Source organism: Anguilla rostrata, chromosome 2 (assembly GCF_018555375.3).
Source record: "Anguilla rostrata isolate EN2019 chromosome 2, ASM1855537v3, whole genome shotgun sequence".
Taxonomy (NCBI): Eukaryota; Metazoa; Chordata; class Actinopteri; order Anguilliformes; family Anguillidae; genus Anguilla; species Anguilla rostrata.
The window spans coordinates 8,461,371-8,480,474 of record NC_057934.1 but is presented as its reverse complement, the minus strand read 5'-3'; the positions used below and the strand labels follow the sequence as shown (position 1 = coordinate 8,480,474).

General features: G+C 45.8%; 1 protein-coding gene across 1 annotated transcript in view; it reads left to right on the top strand.

Moving 5' to 3' along the window:
* Nucleotides 1–543: 543 nt before the first annotated feature.
* LOC135244962 (heterogeneous nuclear ribonucleoprotein L-like) overlaps nucleotides 544–19,104 on the top strand; it is a 53,388-nt gene continuing 34,827 nt past the window's right edge. The window contains exon 1 of the mRNA XM_064317673.1: nucleotides 544–957. Within this exon, the coding sequence (XP_064173743.1) occupies nucleotides 745–957 (213 nt within the window). The 5' untranslated portion in view covers nucleotides 544–744. The remainder of the gene's footprint in view (nucleotides 958–19,104) is intronic.

The window sequence follows — 19,104 nt, the reverse complement described above, 5'->3', positions numbered from 1 at the left end:
GTTTTTTTTAACCATTTAAATCTGTCATAGGTAGCCGGCAATTTTGTGGTGCCATAGCCGTGCCAGACTCATTGCCGTACTTTTTTGGTTTAAGTGTTCACATTACCGTTAACATCGTGCAGCCTAATTTGCATCAATTTGTGAATGTCTTGATTAAATTCTACTCATAGTGTTAATTGTTACGCCACAAAATCGCACACAGTGAAGAACATTTTGAATATCTGTGTATGTGACTGAGTAGCGCGAGATGATAACTACCAGCTAAAACCTAAATGTGTATAAATGCACAAATGTCAGGTATTGCAGTTCCGACGCTCCCAAATATAACGGACATCAGCGGAGGTACCGTTTTAGTCCTTTCGACGATATGCTCAGTACGTTCTGCGATGTATTTGCGCTGAAGAAGCCGTGCTGCACCCCCATTTGCTGACACACAGCTACCGAAACCAATCAACGAATGCATTCGTAAGTAGCCAGCAAGGATTGCCCAATGGGAAACCAGCAGAGCGAGTCCTATCTGTCAGTGCTGCAACGTGAACAAAGACAGACAGTATAGATACGCGGAGGGCACTCTAGTGAGTGGCAGTCGGTCTAGGTGGATGCTCCCGGCTGTTGCAGAATTGTGTTGAGACGACAGCGCACTAGATACGAACAACTTCGCATGTCCTGTCTATCCATTTGAACATATAACCAGGACTGATCGTCATTGTAATTTAATTGAAATTAACCATCGCACAAAGAAGCATGTCTCTTATTGAGGAATACGAGGAAGGAGAATACGAGAGAGCACCCAAGCGACTTAAGACGGTAGAGGTGGAGGAGGGCGAGGACTTGGAGGAGGGCGAGGATTCAGATTCGGCATCTGCAGGGCTGCTAGGAGACGAGGAAGATGTTGCTCAGGCAGGTGCAGAGAAACGGACCCACTGGTCCGCCCCAAAATATGGATCTGGAAGGAAGGTAAGTTCGATGGGCAATCAAATCTATAAGATGCTCGCTAATTATGACATTAACTAAATCGCTTTATGCATTTTGGAACACGGCAACGGCAACATAATTGCAATTTTAACAGTAAATAAATGTGTTGGATTAAGTAGGCTACCCAGCTTTACGCATTTCGTTTCATTTTGACTTTAAATACCCTGTTAATGAAAGTTTTATCTTTCTATAACGAAAGCAACCTACCAGCTATAGCAGCATAAAAGCTAGTCGAGCCCGTGAGCTGGTTAGCTAACCTAACGTGCGGGTTTTAATTGGAGTGTTAATAAACGAAGTTAAGATCCGCGCAAAACGTTCTAGGTAGGTAGACTATATGCAGCTAACAACCGCGTAAGTCCTTTCCCCGAACAGTCTTCTGAAATATGCAGATATACCTATATCTTAAAATCTATACCTATACCAAAAAAATCTGTTTATCCAAAGGCCATTGAAGTATTAGTATCTGTCAAGATATGAATTTCTCACTTGACGTGTTAGCCACATCCTGGCGCATGAATCTGTGGGTCCATATGTTCCGCCTTTTACAAGTGAGTACGGCCTCGGAGGAGGTCAGGAGAAAGCACTTGACAGAACACATCTGAATGTTTAAGTGCAGGATTTGTTGGCACTTTACAGGACCCAACTGAATGTTTAAGCGGGTTGCTGATATAGACAAACTATACTTCATGACCACGTGAGTGTCAAAGATGTGCGGGCTTGCGCAACGGGAAGCCAAACATCCTTATACGCACTATAATGACAATGCAGAGTGACTGGGTTTGCATAGACATGAAACTCAATAAATCGAATAACAAGTACTTAAATACACGATTGTTTTTGTTCATGTATCTGTTGGGATTTGGTTTAACAGCTGCACGGCAATGTGTGTGGCATTTTCTAAACGCCTAATCCCTGCACAGACATTGGTAGCCTATTATAAAACAGTGACTGTTGATGCCAGCGGTGTTGCTCCACTGTCCATATTAGCACGTGTTGCAGAATTAAAATGAAGAGAATAATGAGTTTGAATAATGAGCACAACGATATATTCAGTTATAAAATATCCATTCTGTTTATATGCACACACATGTTTGATAACGCATATTGAGTTAATAGTACTGCAAGCATTAATCGGTAATCAATCTACACTTAAGCTTGCTGCAAGGAATATTTTGTTTTTTATTATAAAAAGGTTGACCACAAATAACTGGCTTCTTTAGCAGGATCTGACAACACGTCTGAATGTAGCTTATAAATTGAAGAATAGCCTTGCACACGGGAATGTAACACTCAGGCTATATAGTCTGTACAATACCTACCGTGAGATGTTCGTCAAGCCAAATACACTTTTATAACGAAAGACGGGTGTTGTAACGGTGCGCATTTGTCACGTGACTCGTGGTCAAGTTCATGCCAACTGCAATTACAGTTTTTTGTTTTGGTTTTGAAATGTGGTCATTTAATTACCAGAACGGCGTTGTAATATGTTCAATATTCCAATTCATTTAAAAAAGAGCCCACATTTTTCTGTGCAGCGTATCGGATCAGCACAGGCTCCCGCTCTCTGAAACACATTGGACGCGCATCTAGACGAGCAAAGCCAAACACCGCGGTGTTTCTGTTTGAGAAGCAAGGTCGCTCCTTCCGTTAGGTAGACTCTGCGCTTCTTACACGGCCAGTATACCGTATGCCAGTAAATCTGGGTTTGCATCACTTGAAGCCAATGTAAGCAATCAAGTACTGGCTGTACGTTTCAGCGAAATGAAATTTATGGTGATGTATTCGTCTCTCGGTGCTACCTGAACAGCCTCAGACTTGCAGCGGCCTATTCCATCAAAGTAGGGTCGCGGGGGACTGCTGCTGTGTACCGCGAGCCTCGCCGGCATGACTTTTGACAGGGTGAGACATTTCGCGTAGTGTGATTTTGAGCAGCCCCGTGCAAAGTCAGAGTGCGCGCCTGAGGTGTGATGCGCCATCTCGTGCAGCGGAGCCATGCCACAAAGGCCCTGATAAACATCTGGATTCGCAGCAGGAAAAAATGTGTGCCGACCTTAGGGAGGTGAATGTGCCTCTCCGGCTGTGCGATTTAATGGGACTCTGTCTGCTCCAAATAAACTATTAAGCAATTGTAAGTGTTCTAATATATATATATATATATATATATGTATGAGACTTTGTTCTTTATTTGACACTTTATTTGATACCAGTAAAAATCCTGCAAATTAGTATGTTCGGTTGAAGGTTTGGTGGAGAATTTTCTAATCTTACTCTAAAAATGAGTTCAAACACTTAGTTGATCCAGGTCTGGCAGTTAGGGGCTAGGGGGAAACTATTGGCGCTTATGTTCAGGGACGGTGGCAGTCACTAATGGCATTTAAAGAAAAGTGGGTTTTCTGATTTCTTTATAACTGACTTCAGTGTACTTCACAATCAGGTGTCTTAGTGCTGAGCGAAAACAAAAACCTGCACCGGCACTGGCCCCTGTCTCCAGATAAGATTAGACTCTTCCTGATCTAGAGAGAGACGAGGTGGCTGTGTCCGTAGTGCTCTCTGGGTAACGAGGGCCGTGTCTGTTTCAGCTTTTCATGCCAACCTTTGACCTTAATACAATTGCCTAACATTGCAGAATTTGTAAGCCTACTGTGAACCATCTTACGCCTATTTAGCCTGGGTAATTGGTGGAAACAAAAGCCTGCATACACACCGGCCCTCCGTGACCTGATTTGCCGACCCCTGCCACAGCACCAGGTTCGTTGCCACGGTTATCGCCGGTGCGGTTCGGTTAACACTCCGGGCTGCGCGGCAGCGTCTGGCGAAAGCGGGGGCTGTCGTCACGGCGACGTGCCGGGCATTCTGGAACCTGGACCGCGCCGCGACGACGAGAACGAGGGCTGTCGTCTGTGTGCGCTGTCACGTGCCCCCCCCCCCACCCCGGCCCCGGGGATTTGAGAAATTACTTCTGGGATTTGAGAAATCGATTTTCTAGTTTTTGTTGTTGTTGCTTCACCTTTAATTGTGCTTAAAAGAATGGGACTAGCGGGAATAAAGGCCCCATCTGGGGGTGAAAGCCCCAGCAGATTGATTTCCAGCCAAGGGAATAAAATCAATCAATCGGAAATGTCTTGGTTCATCAGTGCTGTGCGGTCCGAAAAAAACCCAGGGTGCATTGTTCGGATCCAGCCAATCAGCGGCTTCCCAGGATGCATTGTTCAGATCCAGCCAGTCAGTAATTTCCTGCCTGACAACCTGCTGGATGTCCTTGATTTACATAGAGAGCATGTTTCTGCTGCCAAAAATAAATAGAGGTGAACACACCGTCATTGTATTGTTTTCAATATGATGTTTTGTGAAAAGCTAGTCTGCTGATGTTAGCCTAGCGTAGAAATAGAATGACAGTAGAAATAGACAAGCAGATGACCGGCTCTTGTAGTAGGCCTTTTGTAGTTCTGATCACAGGTTAGGTTATTTTGCTCATGCAAGGTTCCTAGCTTCTGTTGCTTGTGACTGTGCTAAATGTGGGCTTGTAAAATATATGCCAGCCTGGATAAGGGCAACGCAAACGATTACTAATAATGACTATGTATAGGTGCTTTTTCATCTTTCCGTTTCCTGGGGGTTGTCCCAATCGGCCGTTTACCGAAGCTTCTCAGAGAGCTTCACACAGAGAGTGTTCGCGCCTGTCCCAGTAGGTAAGATCTAAGCGTCAGGGTCGAGAACCGTAGTGCCCATTTCACAGAACGCAGAACACTTCTGGCTGTTATTCCTTTGCGTCATCATCTTCGTCTCGTCTTAGTGCCTCCCCGCTCTCGAAATTTAATATGTGCACCCTTGTGTGAATTCGTTTTTACATTCTGTTTTACTGGGGTAAATAGTGTGTCTGAAGTCTATTGAGAGTCAACAAACTGTGAGATTATATCGCGAACGACGTGCTATTCTCCCCAGGTCTGTTTGTGTTTCCGAACAGAATACATTAAGCACACAATGTTTCTCCTCCAGATATGTTTGCTTATATCCAGGCCTATTATCTCCTCTTTATTGGGTAGAATGGCTGTGTGGGCTTATGTTTTTATTAGCGAATTGATTAATGCAGTGATTACCAATGAAAGTGCATTAGGAAGAGAGGTGTTCGAAGGAATGCACCTTTTTACTGTGCAGCAAGACGCGGGGTAATAACATGAAGGAAAAGAGACGGCTCAACTCGTGTCATTTTGTCTCATTTTGTCTATTTTACTGCCTCGCCTTGATGATGAATCGCAAGCAAAAAAAAAAAAAAAGCAAAATCGACACACAAGCAATAATCAGAATTTATCGTAGTGTGGGCAATTTGTGGTTCGAAAGCACGGTCTTGTTTTCAGAGATAGATATTAGCTGTTAGAGCACTAATTGCAGTCTATTTGTCTCCCTCCATCCCGGTGGAGTCCCTTGCAGGTGAAGCGAGGGGCAGGGCTTCAGGCAGCGTCTGTTAGCACGTGTGTTAGCACGTGTGTTAGCACGGGCTGCGCATTTCTCCCTCAGGTTCGACGGTCAGCGCTTTTTTAACGGGTCATCGTAGCTGTCGATTCTGTCGTATTCAGCGCCCCGCGTTCTAGTCTCTCCTCAAAGTTCATCGTTCCCAGGGTGACTAGGACGTTTTTTTTTTTTTTTTTGTATTTTAACTGCCGGCCTCGCCGCAGCCCCCCCTGCTCTGTCGCTGAACGCTCAGAGGGGTCGCGGGGGGTTTCCTGTAAACTCCCGGCGTCGCTGCGGGGCGATGGAAGTCGCGTTCGCCACCGACCTGCTCGCTGCGCTGCTCTCCGGCTTCCTCTGACACGGCGTGGGCGTGCAGACGGGTTACAGAGGAGTGTTAACACGGTTTTTTTTTTTTTTTTCCCCTTTCTTTTTTTCTTTCTTTCTTCTCGACAACATTCTCGCTGACAGGTGGAGTGTCTCTGCGCTCTGCAGACCTTCGAGAGCTTTGTGAACTGTGGGGTTCCGGAAGGGCAGCATTTGGCCTGCTTACGGTCACGTTTGGCCTGCTTACGGACACGTTTGGCCTGCGTACGGTCACGTTTGGCCTGCGTACGGTCACGTTTGGCCTGCGTACGGTCACGTTTGGCCTGCTTACGGCCACACTCAGCAGGCCTTCTGCTGTAGCAGGTGCTCATCTGTCCTCTGCGGCTTCAAGGCCACACGTGCAGAGTATCTCTTACAGGTCATGTGACCTGGAGCAGCCAGGTTAATGGAAATAGCAGTTGGCAGTCACCATTTTAAATGGTCAATAATCCTTTCTATTTTTCTTTTTTGATGAAACAGTGTGTGGTCGTTTCGCTCCAGGAACATTCTGAACCCCGTCTGTTCACGCGCAGCTACCCCTGTGGGAGAAAAAGCAAACAAGGAAGGAGGGGGGGGGGGGGTGTGTGGAAAAGGAAATGGTTACAAACCTAAAGTGGAGCAGAGATTGACAGAGAGCGCGCACTGCGACATCGTTTCCGTCAGGTCATGTCAGTCTATTCTGCGGAGGGTGCTACGGAAACCGAGGCCTCTTTTCTGAAGGCAACCATGAACCCACTGCACCACGTGCCCCGTCTCAGCTCTCTCAAACAGTGTAATGTTGCCGCAGCGTTCCAAGAAAAACAAACACCCCACCCCCCCCCACCCCCAACCCTCGCTTAATCGCCACGCAGAACGGGGGAGGGTGCTTTTCTTTAGCTTTACACCAGACGGGGGCCGCACTTCGTCCGGTTTGAGCTGAGCTCGGCGGTCAGAGCGGCTGTTGAGATGTGTATTAGCCCCCCGGTGCCGGTCGGCCCGTGTCGCGCGCGGTCTGATGTTGCCGGGGGTTTGGGGGCGCCCCCGGGAGCGGCCGGCCTTTTAACTCGCCGAGCTCTGTGATCTCCGCGCCGGCTTGAAAGACGGGGTCCCCTCTGATGGGGCTGCGGAGCCGCGCGCGGGTGCGCTGCCCTACTTAGCCGCGATCTCACCGCGGGGCGGCTAATTCAGACAGCTCTGACATCAGAGGACTGAGAGAGGGAGGGAGGGAGAGAGAGAGGGTAGGGAGAGAGAAAAGAGAGAAGGGAGATGGAGAGAGAAAAAAGAGAGGGAGGGAGAGAAAGAGAGGGAAGAAGAGGAGAGAGCAAAGAGAGAGGGAGGAAGAAAAGAGAGAGAGGGTGGGAGAGTGTAAAATGAAAGCGAGAGAGAAAAAAAGAGAGAGTCTGGCTTTATTCTTCTGCTTTAATAATTTGCCATGTTTTGTCACCCTGTCTGGAATTAATGCCGGTTTTAAACTTTTATTTTTTTGCCGAGCCGCCCGCTCCTCTTGGGCGGAACTGGGGCCGCTGCGATTCACTGCTCGCTTTAATGCCCTCTCCCATATGCTCGATGTTCGCACACGTAAATATACATTTTTCATTCAGCGCTTTACTGCCTGGGGGGGGGGGGACTTCCCATAAACACGGGGTCAGGAGAGGTGGACGGCAGGGCAGACACGTTTGTTCGCTTCATGGTTTGTTTGTTATTTTGCTTGTTATTTTATTGTTATGTTGCTTTTCATCATGTTAGCATGTGCATACGCTGTCCGGTACAGATACTTTATCTACACGTGATGCGTACTGTGTTATTATTTGATTTTGCCCAGTAACAGTTAGCATTTTCTTCATTCAGAGGGATCTTACAGCAGGAATAGGATAGCCACTTCAAACTGAGAATGTTTTTCAAGCACAAAAAAATCAAGAAACAGAAATACAATAGATCAATCATTTAACGTGTGTGTGAATGCATCGTAGAATACTGCTAACAGTTATGTTGGTCATTTGAAAGCTAGCAGGTTTCGTTACGTGTTATCTGAGTTAGTCGAGATGGTTACCTCGCTATTAGTCAGACTCGTCAGACTCATGAAAATAAAGCAGCAGCTTTTTGCTATGACTAATAACGCTGGGGGCGAGAACTGGAACACACTTGTCACAGGCTGCAGGCCCTCCATTGGCCAGACTTCTTCTTGAATCATTTTGCCAGGCAGACTTGGCAGGGCCGACTGCGGCCAGGCAGCCCTTCCAGGGCAGTGCACGGTTGGCCCTGGTTTCGCCCAGGGATGGGGGAGTTTCGGTCTGCCAATACGACGCCATGTCGTCGTGCATTAGCGACCCCTGCTGGTAGACGGGGGTGCCTGCGAGTCCACCTGTTGAGCTGCCTGCACGCAAAGCTGTCCTCCTGCGACACACGTCTGTGCGAACCCGGCTTGCTAACCGCCACGTGCTAAGATGGGACGGCTGACATCACGCGCTTCGGAGGCGAACGTGTTTGTCTGCACTCCCTCATGAACGAGCAGAGAGTTGTCAGAGTAGCAGTCAGTGCCAGTAAATACAGAATAAGATTTTTTTTTTTTTAAATAAATAAATAAATAAATAAATAAAAAAGCCAAACTCGTTATCTGTGCTTTTGCGGTTAAGTCCTGGTTTGTGAGCTGCTGCCCCAGGCTGGGGGGGATGGGGGGGATGGGGGGGGGGGGCGGCTGTGAATAGCCCGCAGTTCCCTGGTGGCGATGGTGAATAAGCAGCCATAATTAGACGCTCCCTCATGACGCGCGCGGTATTGGAGATGCTCAGGGATGGCTGGGAAATCCAGCGAGCTGATAGGCTGAGGTCCTGGAGCCACGAACACGGCGGTCCTGGAACCACGAACACTGGGGGGTTCTGGAACCACAAATGCTGGGGTTCTAGAACCACAAACACTTGGGTTCTGGAACCACAAATTCTGGGGGAACTGGAACAAGAAATGCGACGGTTCCAGCGAGAGACACAAAGGGGGGTTCTGGGACCACAAACGCAGGGCTTTGTGTCTGCGAGGTGTGGGGGAGCTCCTCCTCCTGCTCTGCAGAACGTGTTCGCTCTCTGGGCTCTGAATGTTGGGAAGAAAGGTTCTTTTGGAATAACGTGTTTCTGCACTAGAGAATGCCCCTCCCTACAATGAAAAATTCTTAGAAATGTATTTTTGCTTTTAAAAGTTTGTGAATGCTTTATTTCCGTGAATGTTTTGAGGAAGAGGCAGCAGCAGAAGTGTGATGCTTGAGTCTAGCCCCTTCTGAAGGGCACACAGACCGCTTCGCCCTACGGCACAGGGGCCTAATTGGTCATTCTCTGCTCCTTGCGGCAGCTCATCACAGGCATTAGGCTGGTAATTACATCCATATACTGCCTGGTATCATGCCTTTGGTGCCACTTCAGTCACAGCCTGCTTCTGTTTGCCCTACGTTTGTCTGTCTGACTGTCTGTCCGTCCATCTGTCTGTCAGGGTACATATCCAACATGTGAGATTGGAGAGAGAGGTAGGGCTCACAGTGCATTATTATTATTATAATGGGTGAGTTCATGGGTGCCATGACTGCTAATTTTTTTAATTATTAAATGCACAACAAGTAACAAAGGTGTAATCTGAAGAGGGGAGGGGATCATTGCCACTAAAAACAAGGACTATTGCCAGAAAGGGACTATTGCCAGAAAGGGACCAGCTTTAAACTGACTATATTCACTGGGACAAAAAACTGTACTGCAAAGGTTGGGTTTGATGCAAAACTTTAGTTTAATGATCAACCATATTTGTCGCACTGGGTCACTCCCCCTCCCCGATTTTTAGATAGCTTAACATGGTGCTGGGATCTAGGGATCCGTTTTTCCTTCTAGCTCATAATGGGTACCGTTAGGAGATGCAGGGGGGTTAACTGATCCCGGATAAGCACTCTCACTCTTAAACGCTGTATAAATTCAGGCCCCTGGTTGCCATGTTGGCAGTTTTTTCCCCCCCAGAGGTGCTTGCGAGTGATGTTGCCTTTTCCCGTTTTCAAAGCTTAGCAATACCAGCCTGGCCGTGTCACTTGCATTAAGGCCAAGATCTTAGACTCAGATCCTGGAGAGCTGCAGTGTCTGCTGGTTTTTTTTTTTTTTTGTTGGTGTGTTTCAGCAGTTAAGTGCTTGATATAAGGCATTGACTGACTGAACACATACACACACACACACACACACACACACACATTCATTCTGAGGCCTTACCTGATTGGTGATTGAAAGTAACTGCTAAAATCTGCAGACACTGCGGCTGTCCAGGACTGGAGTTAAACCTGCGGATACTGCGGCCCTCCAGGACTGGAGTTAAACCTGCAGATACTACAGTCTTTAGTTTGAGATCCCTTATTTTTAGGGGCTAGCAGGTGATAGAATAATTTTGGATGCATTTGTTTATTTATTTTGCAGTGTTTGCAAATCCATTTGGTCAGTATGTAAAACCAAACATGAAAATTGTGCTGCGGTTTGCGACTTTGCTAAGGGAGGTATTGTGCATGCACAGATGGACAACTTATGATCTGGGGAAAGAACAAAACAATGCCGTGTTTTTCAAAATGCACAACGAAAAAAACTTTGCATGCAGCACCTATGTTCAGCGCAGCAATTTACATAATATTCGTAATATAATCATAATGAAAAGTTCTCATAAGTACAGATGTCTGTTACGAAAGTACTGTGCAGATTCTGCAAACACAGGTGCAAACAAGGATACGGCGCTCTTACTGAGACTGCCACGCCCCCAACCGACGGGTTCTGCTGCTTTGGAATCATCGCTACCATCCGTGACGAACCTGCGAAGAGCGTTCGTGTCTAAGAAATCGAGTCACGTTTGCCTGATTGATGTCTTGCAGTCGTTTCTCAGTGTTTGTGCCTAAACGTCGAAATGCACTGTGGCAATTCTACGGCTGAGTGAGTTAACGATAAGATCAAACAGACCGAGATGTGATTCTCCATGGGGGTTATCATGCGGTATTGACTTGGATTAAAGAGCATAATGCCTGGGTAACACTGTTGTTTAAAATGGTTAAATGTTAAAAATGATAAATGTCAAAATAGCAACCCGGCATTTCGAAAATGGTATCACTGTATGAATAATGGTATTTTTAGAGTAGAACCCACGGAGCGTAATTCGTTCATTTTAATAATCTTAAATAAATTATACGCTGCCAACTGAGATGCTCACAATAATAATCACAGACGGGCCTTTCCTAAAAACAGCCCGTGAGCAGAACCTGTGAAACTTATCAAACGCAATGCTGTACACATGGGCATTCTTGTTTTTATTCTTATTCGTGCTGACAGCTAGCCAGAACAGATGCAGGTCAAATATAACCCGAAAACCGTGTAAACTACAGTCAAATTGCCACAATTATGGGGATCAGAATTCGTTTCAGTGGCTAAAATGCTCGGCGTGATGCAGAGCGTTTTTTTAACTGTTTTATTTCTTCTGCCAAAACGCATTATCCTCCGTTACATTTCAGCCTGTGCTATACGAAGCGCGTCAGAAAAGCGATTTAGGGCTGGGAATAAATTAGGTTCTGCTCTGAAAGGGTACGTAAACCCAGGAAACGTATTACAACGCAGTGCTGACAGCGGGTAGACGGGAGATAATCAAAGCAAAAATAAAAAATAAAAACATTCCAGTGAGTGTCAGTGTGTAATTAGTAAAGCGGTGAAGAGATTCCAATCTTATAAGTAATTAGCACGGTGCTCAGCGGCTGACAGCAGAGAAAAGGGTAGCACTTGGGTTGAGGTTTTCTCCAGAAGGTGCCTCGTCTGCGCGTGTCGCTCGTTGTTCTTGCGAGCGTAGGCGGCTCTCGGTCGGGAGTCAGAGGCCGCGCTCGTGCACGCCAAGGCCTGTCGTCGCGCGACGCTTTTTATGCGGAAGGCATTTTCTATTGTTACGGTAATTAGCATGATCAGCCTGCCGCTGCATGGCAACACAAGCCTCATCAAAAATGAAATTTTTGAAGCACTAAGCACCACACACGGATCCAGGGATGGATCTATGTCTAATGAAGAAAGTCCTCTTTTTGTGTAACCTGTTTTATCTCATTTTTACAGTTCAGCCTCAATCTCTTGTTTTTATTGCAGAATGGGGGAATGGTTTTTTCTACTGTAGTTTTTGGTGACCTTCTGCATTCACCTGCCTGATTGCAGGTGTGTGCATGTGTGTGTTTTCTCTGTATGTGGTAGTATGTTCAAGCTCTTATGGGTTTTCAGCTCTAATTAGCCTGTGGGTGAATTTCCGTAGTTTGACTGATTGGCGCCTGCGGCAAACACGTCTGTCCCTCCAGGAGGGCAACCTGTGAACGCCTGGAGGCACGGCACCGCGGTGCGTGGAAAATGCCCGGGACTTTCTCCACGAATGGTTCGACTGAACGTGTCCTGAATAATTTTGCAGCAAACTGAAACGTGTTGGGATTAATCGCAATTCATTAAAAAAAAGATAACTGACAATATAGCGCAGGTCTCCAAAGAGGAGCAGGCCAAATCTCTCTGAAATCTTTTTTTTCTTCTTCTGAACTGGCTCTGTTGGAAGTGAGGATGAAACAGTATTAAATATAGGTTTACACTACAGTGTAGCTTTAAATAAACCTATTATATATGTTCAGGGGTGTAACTGTAGTCATGACCTGAATAATTGTATTACTGTAAAAAAAAACAGAGAAACAGACCTCTAAGATAATATGCCTCTAAGTACCTTAAAGGGAGCTTATAGAGTGACTTCATGTCTCTAGATGTCATAGATATCTATATTACCCAATTATTCTTTAAAAAACTGTTTAATATCATATTAATGTGGAATCATTTCCCATGGTGATGCAACCCAAGACCGCTGCTTACTGTGTGTGTGTGTGTGTGTGTGTGTGTGATCAAAAACAGATATTTATCTAAAATGTCTTTCATCACACACACACACACGTACCGTCAGGGCCAATTGAAAACATGCGCCACAGCCTGAAGGATATCAAAAAAAAAAGAAAAAAAAAACCTTGAAAGGGAGCTCTCCCTTTCTACTTCCTGAATCTGACTGAAGTGAAATGCGGTGGGACCCCCGACCTCACGATGCGATGGGAGCCTTCATCACTGCGCCGTTCGGCGTCTGCGTTTCGCAGGAAAGACACGGGAAGCCGCGCTAACACGTACACGAAGGCGGGATTTCAAACAGAGGCGTGGGCCTCCGTGGTTGTCCAGGGCAACCGTGGCTTTCCAGGGCAACCAGGGACACTAAAGGCAAGTTACTGCTTGGCTTTTTGCGAGACAGTCACCCTTGAGAGGGAGCACAGGACATTTTATTTTTTTTTGCTGAAAAAATGGCTGCGTAACAGTAATAAGGTGACCTGGCCTCTGGAATCAGCCGCGTTCTGCGGTCTCTCTTTTACGACGAGCATTCTCCACCTCGGAGGGGCAGTGTTTCAGAGTTGAGCTCTGGCAGCTGCAATTTGCTGGGCACCGGAAGGACATTTTTCCTTGTCTGAGCGCAAAAGCTAGACGTGATCCGTAAAGGAGCTGTCTACCTACTTTTCTCCACACCTGTATGGTTTTAACCATTTGAATTTTCTTTCAAAATTCTAAGTCAGTGTTCTAGAACTCCACTACATTCAGTTACCAGTAGTGATTGTTACATCAGCATTAGAATGTTCAGTGAAGAACATTCTGATCACGTATTTGTGATCTCACACCTTTAACAAGAGTTAATGGTCATTCATTTGTTTGAAAGCCAGTGATTCCATGATTCATTGCTCCATTGTGACCATAAGCACACGCCTCAACCTTTTTTTGAAAGGCAACCAAGAAAAAAAAGCAAGTCTTAAAGGAGAGGTGGTCACAATGTACTTATTCTTGATCCCATATTGAGTTTATGTGTTTTCTGTTGTAGTTTCCCTTTCAAAAGATTTGCCCGTCGTGTTCTTTCCCATGTGGGCTAAAATTGTATAAATTCTGTAAATAAATCAATCAGAGTGGCAGAGTTCTCACTAGAAGAAACAAATAAAAAAAGAATTGTTTGATGCAAATACATTTTCATTCTCAAAACTTAAAGCACGGGGGGGATTTAATATATAGGAATTCAGCTTTCTAAATGATTCGCTCGGGCGTGATAGTTCCCTGGCAACCTTCTACCCTCCTCCGCTTCAGCTCTTTAAGTGGCAATAAGGTAGCTCTACGAGTAAATAAAACTCAGGGCAAAGTGGATAAATCAACATCGTAAACGCCGCCGAACGAACGGGTCATTCCCCCTTTGGTTCTCTCTTTTTTTATTATTATTAACTTATAGGCTTTCACGCCCAGGAAACTTCCAGTGAACCTGGCGCTCCGGTTGCCTGTTAAATGTCAGCGGAACAGTAAGTTGCCGCTCGTTTCCGAGGGCAGCAGGGCTAGCGGTCTTTTGAGGATTTATTTATATATTTTTTTAATATATATATATATATATATATATATATATATATATATATATATATGTGTGTGTGTTTGGATCGCTCCCATCTCTTACCTGAATGCAGTCGGTGTAGGTTCACTGGGTAGACTATCTGGAATATCTCCTCCCACCTCCCACCCCATCTGAATTATTGTTCGTTTTATGTGTCATGTCAAAGGCAACGTATTTACGCCATTAATCTCCCTCGCCTCTTAGTTCCACCGCTCCGGCGGTGAAGGTTACCGTCGCTCTCCAGTAGCCCAAGCGCCTCATATTTTCAGTAAATTATTTATTTATTTTTAAAAAAAGCACAGGCCCTTCTGTAAAAAAAAAAAAAAAAAAATCTATCTCATGATAGAGGCAGGTTTGGTGGTAGAATAAACAGATGGCAAATAGGTATTTGATGATGTTATGAATGCGGCGATGTTTCGGGTGCGACGGTTTGTGAATTTACGGCGTCGTGTTTGTCTTTTTGTTTGCTTTATGGCTTCCCGCCTGCTGTTGCCGTGGCTGTCCCCAGGCACCCGTGTCATCAGGAGTTGTGAGCCAATCAGAAGCCTGTTTAGCTCTACGTTCTTCCCTCAGGCCTTGCAGCCGGGTCATTTCTGCTGGTGACAGTCCAGGGATGTGTCTGACTCCTGCACACTTGACTACTATTGATTATATATGTGGAGTGCACTGGATAAGAAAGTTGTAAAAAATTTTGTCAAGCAGAGTTTTCTCTAGGGGCAGCACAGTGGTGCAGTGGGTAGCACTGCTGCCTCACAGCAAGAAGGTCGGGTTTGAATCCTGGCCGGGGCCTTTCTGAGTGGAGTTTGCATGTTCTCCCCATGCCCGTGTGGGTTTCCTCTGGGTACTCCTGTTTCCTCCCACAGTCCAAAAAACATGCAGATAGGCTAATTGGAGACTCTGAATTGCCCATAGGTATGAGTGTGGTGGTGAGTGAATGGTGCGTGTGCCTTGCGATAGGTTGACAAACTCTCCAGGCTCAAAGCTAGGCAGACAGGCAGAACTTATGATGTCAGCAATATGGGGCTATATGGGGTTATTGAAACATCAGAACAATGATGTTTTCATGTTAATGTGAAAGAAAATGTAATTATTACCACTCCTAATTGCAGGAAAATGGAGTGCAACGGCTCTAAAGCTGGTTCTGAAGAAAGAGATAATCAGGCTAATGGGTAATTTAGTGTCGAATCCATTCTGAGCAAAGTTCTCGCATTAGATTGTGTGTACTGTTTAACGCAAGACTGTCGGCTACCTAAATTGTGTGTTAATTCCATTTTGTTATTGTCACTATTTTGACAGCGTTTGACTTCGCTAAACAAGCCACTGTTTTCACTTGCGTGTTGATTAATGAGGGAGTGTCTTCTTGTTTTTTAAAAGCCACTTCACCCCACGAGCAAAAGTTCATCGAGGAACATAAAAAGTGTTGATCTGCTGTGCATCAGCGTCTCCCCAGTTCTGAGCGGGACGGATGCAAATGTTAAAGAGGATAATTACACGCCAGTTCAGTTTTATCTCCTCTCATCCCGCCTTCCTCCCTCTCTCCCTCCCCCCTACACAAATTCTGGTCACCATGGCAACGGAGAAGGGCCCCTGTCGCGGTGCGGTCTTGCCCCCCGGAACGTCTGCGTCCGCGCACAGTAGTGTGCAGCGCAATCTTCTTGCTGTCGCGTCCCTTCCCTCCACATGAGGAGATGGAAACTTCCGGAAAGAAGTTTAACCCCGAGAAAAACGGGATGTTCTGTAACGCTGTCGTGCGCTAACCTGGAAGCTCCTCAGCCCAGTTTCGCCTGCGGCCCGATTTTAATAAACGAGGCGAGTCATTTTACCCTGTCCGAGCTGCGGTGGGTTGTGCGGCCTATGCTTGGGCTGGGGGGGTGGTCAGATTGGGTCATCCGCACGGTCCTCTCTGTTTGAGCCAGTCAACGTGCGAACTTGAAAATACTCTTTAGAAGCTGGTGTGACTTTTGAAAGAGCTCCAGTAGATCCCTTAAGAATTTTTGGTAAACACACTACTGACCAAAAACTGACCATACAATCACATGAGAGCTTGATCGTTTTCAGAATATTTCAGAATGAAGCGTCTGAGGCCTGAGGATCTCTGGTTTGAGTGGGTCAGGGACGTGTACAGCTTGAGTTGGACTCATGTTTAGATTCAGATGAGTGGGGGAGATTTTACAGATTTTTCAGGATGAGCAGTTAAACGAGGGTTAATGCTGCTCAGGGATTTCAGATGGAAACAAGCTTTTTAGCTCAAACCTGGTAGCCTGGCACCTGCAGAAATGTGGATTGATGTGCGGCGCACTCTCCCTCCCAATTAAACGTAATGCATGAATTCATTAATTAGCGCCATAGGAAAATCAAAGCCTCGTGAAAAATAATTGCGGTTTGAAAGGTGCGTGTGCTAGGCCTGCAAAGCTACGGCGTTTCAGGTACAAAAAGCAACAGCGCTTTAATTATAAAGAGGATGCAGTGCACTCAAGTTCACTGCCAGAAAGACCAGCTTTCTCCTCTCTGCAGACGGGCAGTGTCACCGACCATAAAACACCGAACAAGGAGGGTAACAGATTTAAAAGAAGCTCAGTGCAGAGGTGGATTCAGACTGATTAGTTGATACCAGATCATACTGTTGCTGCAATTGATTATGTACCCGGTGAACTCTGTGATGCATAAATAGCTCGTTAGCTATAGTTGTGTCTACACAGCTCATAAAAGCTAGTCAACTTTCAGGAGAAAATTAGTCTTAGAAGAAGGGGAAATTGCATGTCTGTTATTCACAGGCTACAACATTTGGGTTCAAAATGACTTCCTGCTGGTCTGCTGTTCGAAAACAGAAGTTCAGAGGATGCGAGGATGAACTCTGAGGCCTCTGAGGTTCTAAGGCGTTTGTGGATGTCATAGAAGACGCTGCATTAAAAAGGCACGAAGATGCACTTTGGCCTGATTCACAGCAGTCCTAAGCTGTTGTGATGAAGTTTGATTCAGGACTGCTTACAGTGAAAAAAGAGAAAATACTTGTTAATACAAAAACACAAAAGCAATGTGAAATGAACATCGTATTATACAGCTAATGCGGAATAAATTAGACTTTGATACGAGTGAGTCCGAGTGACTTGTGCGGGGGAAACAAATGTGGAACTAAAACTGTATACGTGAATATTGAGCCGCGTCAACAAAAAAACGGGAAATGAGCTCTCTCGTTGCAATAATCAAAATCTCGAGTGGGGAAACTGCATTGTATTAAACTGTAATCGAAATAAATTGCACTGTGCGACAATTTACTGCCAATTTAGCGTGAATCGTGCAGGCTAGGTTATAATGCAGCTGTATTTAGTCGACTTCTGTTGACCGCGTTTCCAGTAACGTCGGAGTTCACGCGGCGGTGAGCGGAGTGTTCACATTGTCGTTAAGGTGAGGACAGCTCGGGTAAATTTCACAATGTTTGCGCAGCTGTCGTCTGGACAACGGACGCCGAATAAACAGAATATTATGTAATTCATATTATGTTTTCTTCCTGGAAGTGCTGAGAGTTTCCCCTGACATTCCCTGTTCAGAAAAAGAGCTTGCGCCCTGTTTGAGTGTTGTGTTTTTAATTATGTTGTGATCTTATGTTATGTTCGGTATTGTGTATTTATTGTATTATACAGTACACTACTTTGAGCATGGGAAAAGCACTTAACAAGTAAAATGTATTATTATTATTATTGTTATTATTATTATGTAGCCATATAAGAGCCTTTAGTGAGACATTGTGTGGACATGTCATACCCTCTGGTGCTTCCAGTGAGTGAACAGTGAGGATGGGCTTTAGAATATTGTGCTGAGCACCAGATTCTGCATGTAATCGCTGATTGAGTGAATACATGACACGTGGATTGGCTGATGTGATGGGTACTGTAATTGGTTGGGTCGGTCCCGATGGTATTATGATCTGTGACTCTGCTGTGCCACGCAGTGTACAGACAGCGCACACAACAGTGAATTGAGCAGTGATGGGTCCTGCTGGGTCTGCTGGCTCTGTGGGTTTGGGTAATGGTGTGGGGTCCATTTTCCTAGCCCTGGCTTGGGTACACTCGTACCCTCAGAAGGTTGATGTCGGTCCTCCTGTAAGTGGTACTGAGTGACTCCTGCAGGACTACGCACGCCGGCACGCTGCATGGTGGTGAACGCAAGCCACGTGTCACATGCGCCGGTCCAGCACCCTGTCGAGTGCGTGAGTTTGCTTTGGTGTTTCCCTTTTATTTCATTGTTTCTCCCTGTATGTGCGCCAGCCAATTTAAAGGTCTGTGGCATTGGGGGTAACGCATTAAAATAGCTCACTTTATGTTGAGAGGCTGACTGATGACCTCAAAAGACCCCCGTTTGTGCCCCTTAACAGTTGTATTCAAACGGAAAGGACTGCTGTTTCAACGATTTGTTGTCTGCCAAATTAGTGCTTAATTAAAGAGTGGCAATTTATCAAAGTCCAATTTTTTTTTTTACTGCAAAAGCAGATTAGAGAAAATGTGTATGTATGTATTTTTCGCCCCCCTAAGGGATATAGCCAACTGAAACAGGCTCGTTTAAGCTGTTTAATATTCAATTCGTAATTAAGAATCAGACACGGTAATCAAATACGCTTGCTGAAAGTAGCCTCCGACTGAAAATGGGGAAGGATTCCGAGGGTATTGTTTCAGCGTTCCTGCGTGGATCGGAATTCTAGAATGTTGCGCCCATAAATGGGAAATCTCCCGGAAAAAGGAACTCGCCTAAGGAATCTGCACAGTGGGAGTGTCGCAGGAAGACCGATGCCAGCCCGGCAGCTCTGGCTGTTTGGTGGGTGCAGAGGCTTATGAAATGGCCGGGGTGCTGCTCCTGCAGTGGGCAACCAGATGCTCCTCCTGGAACTAC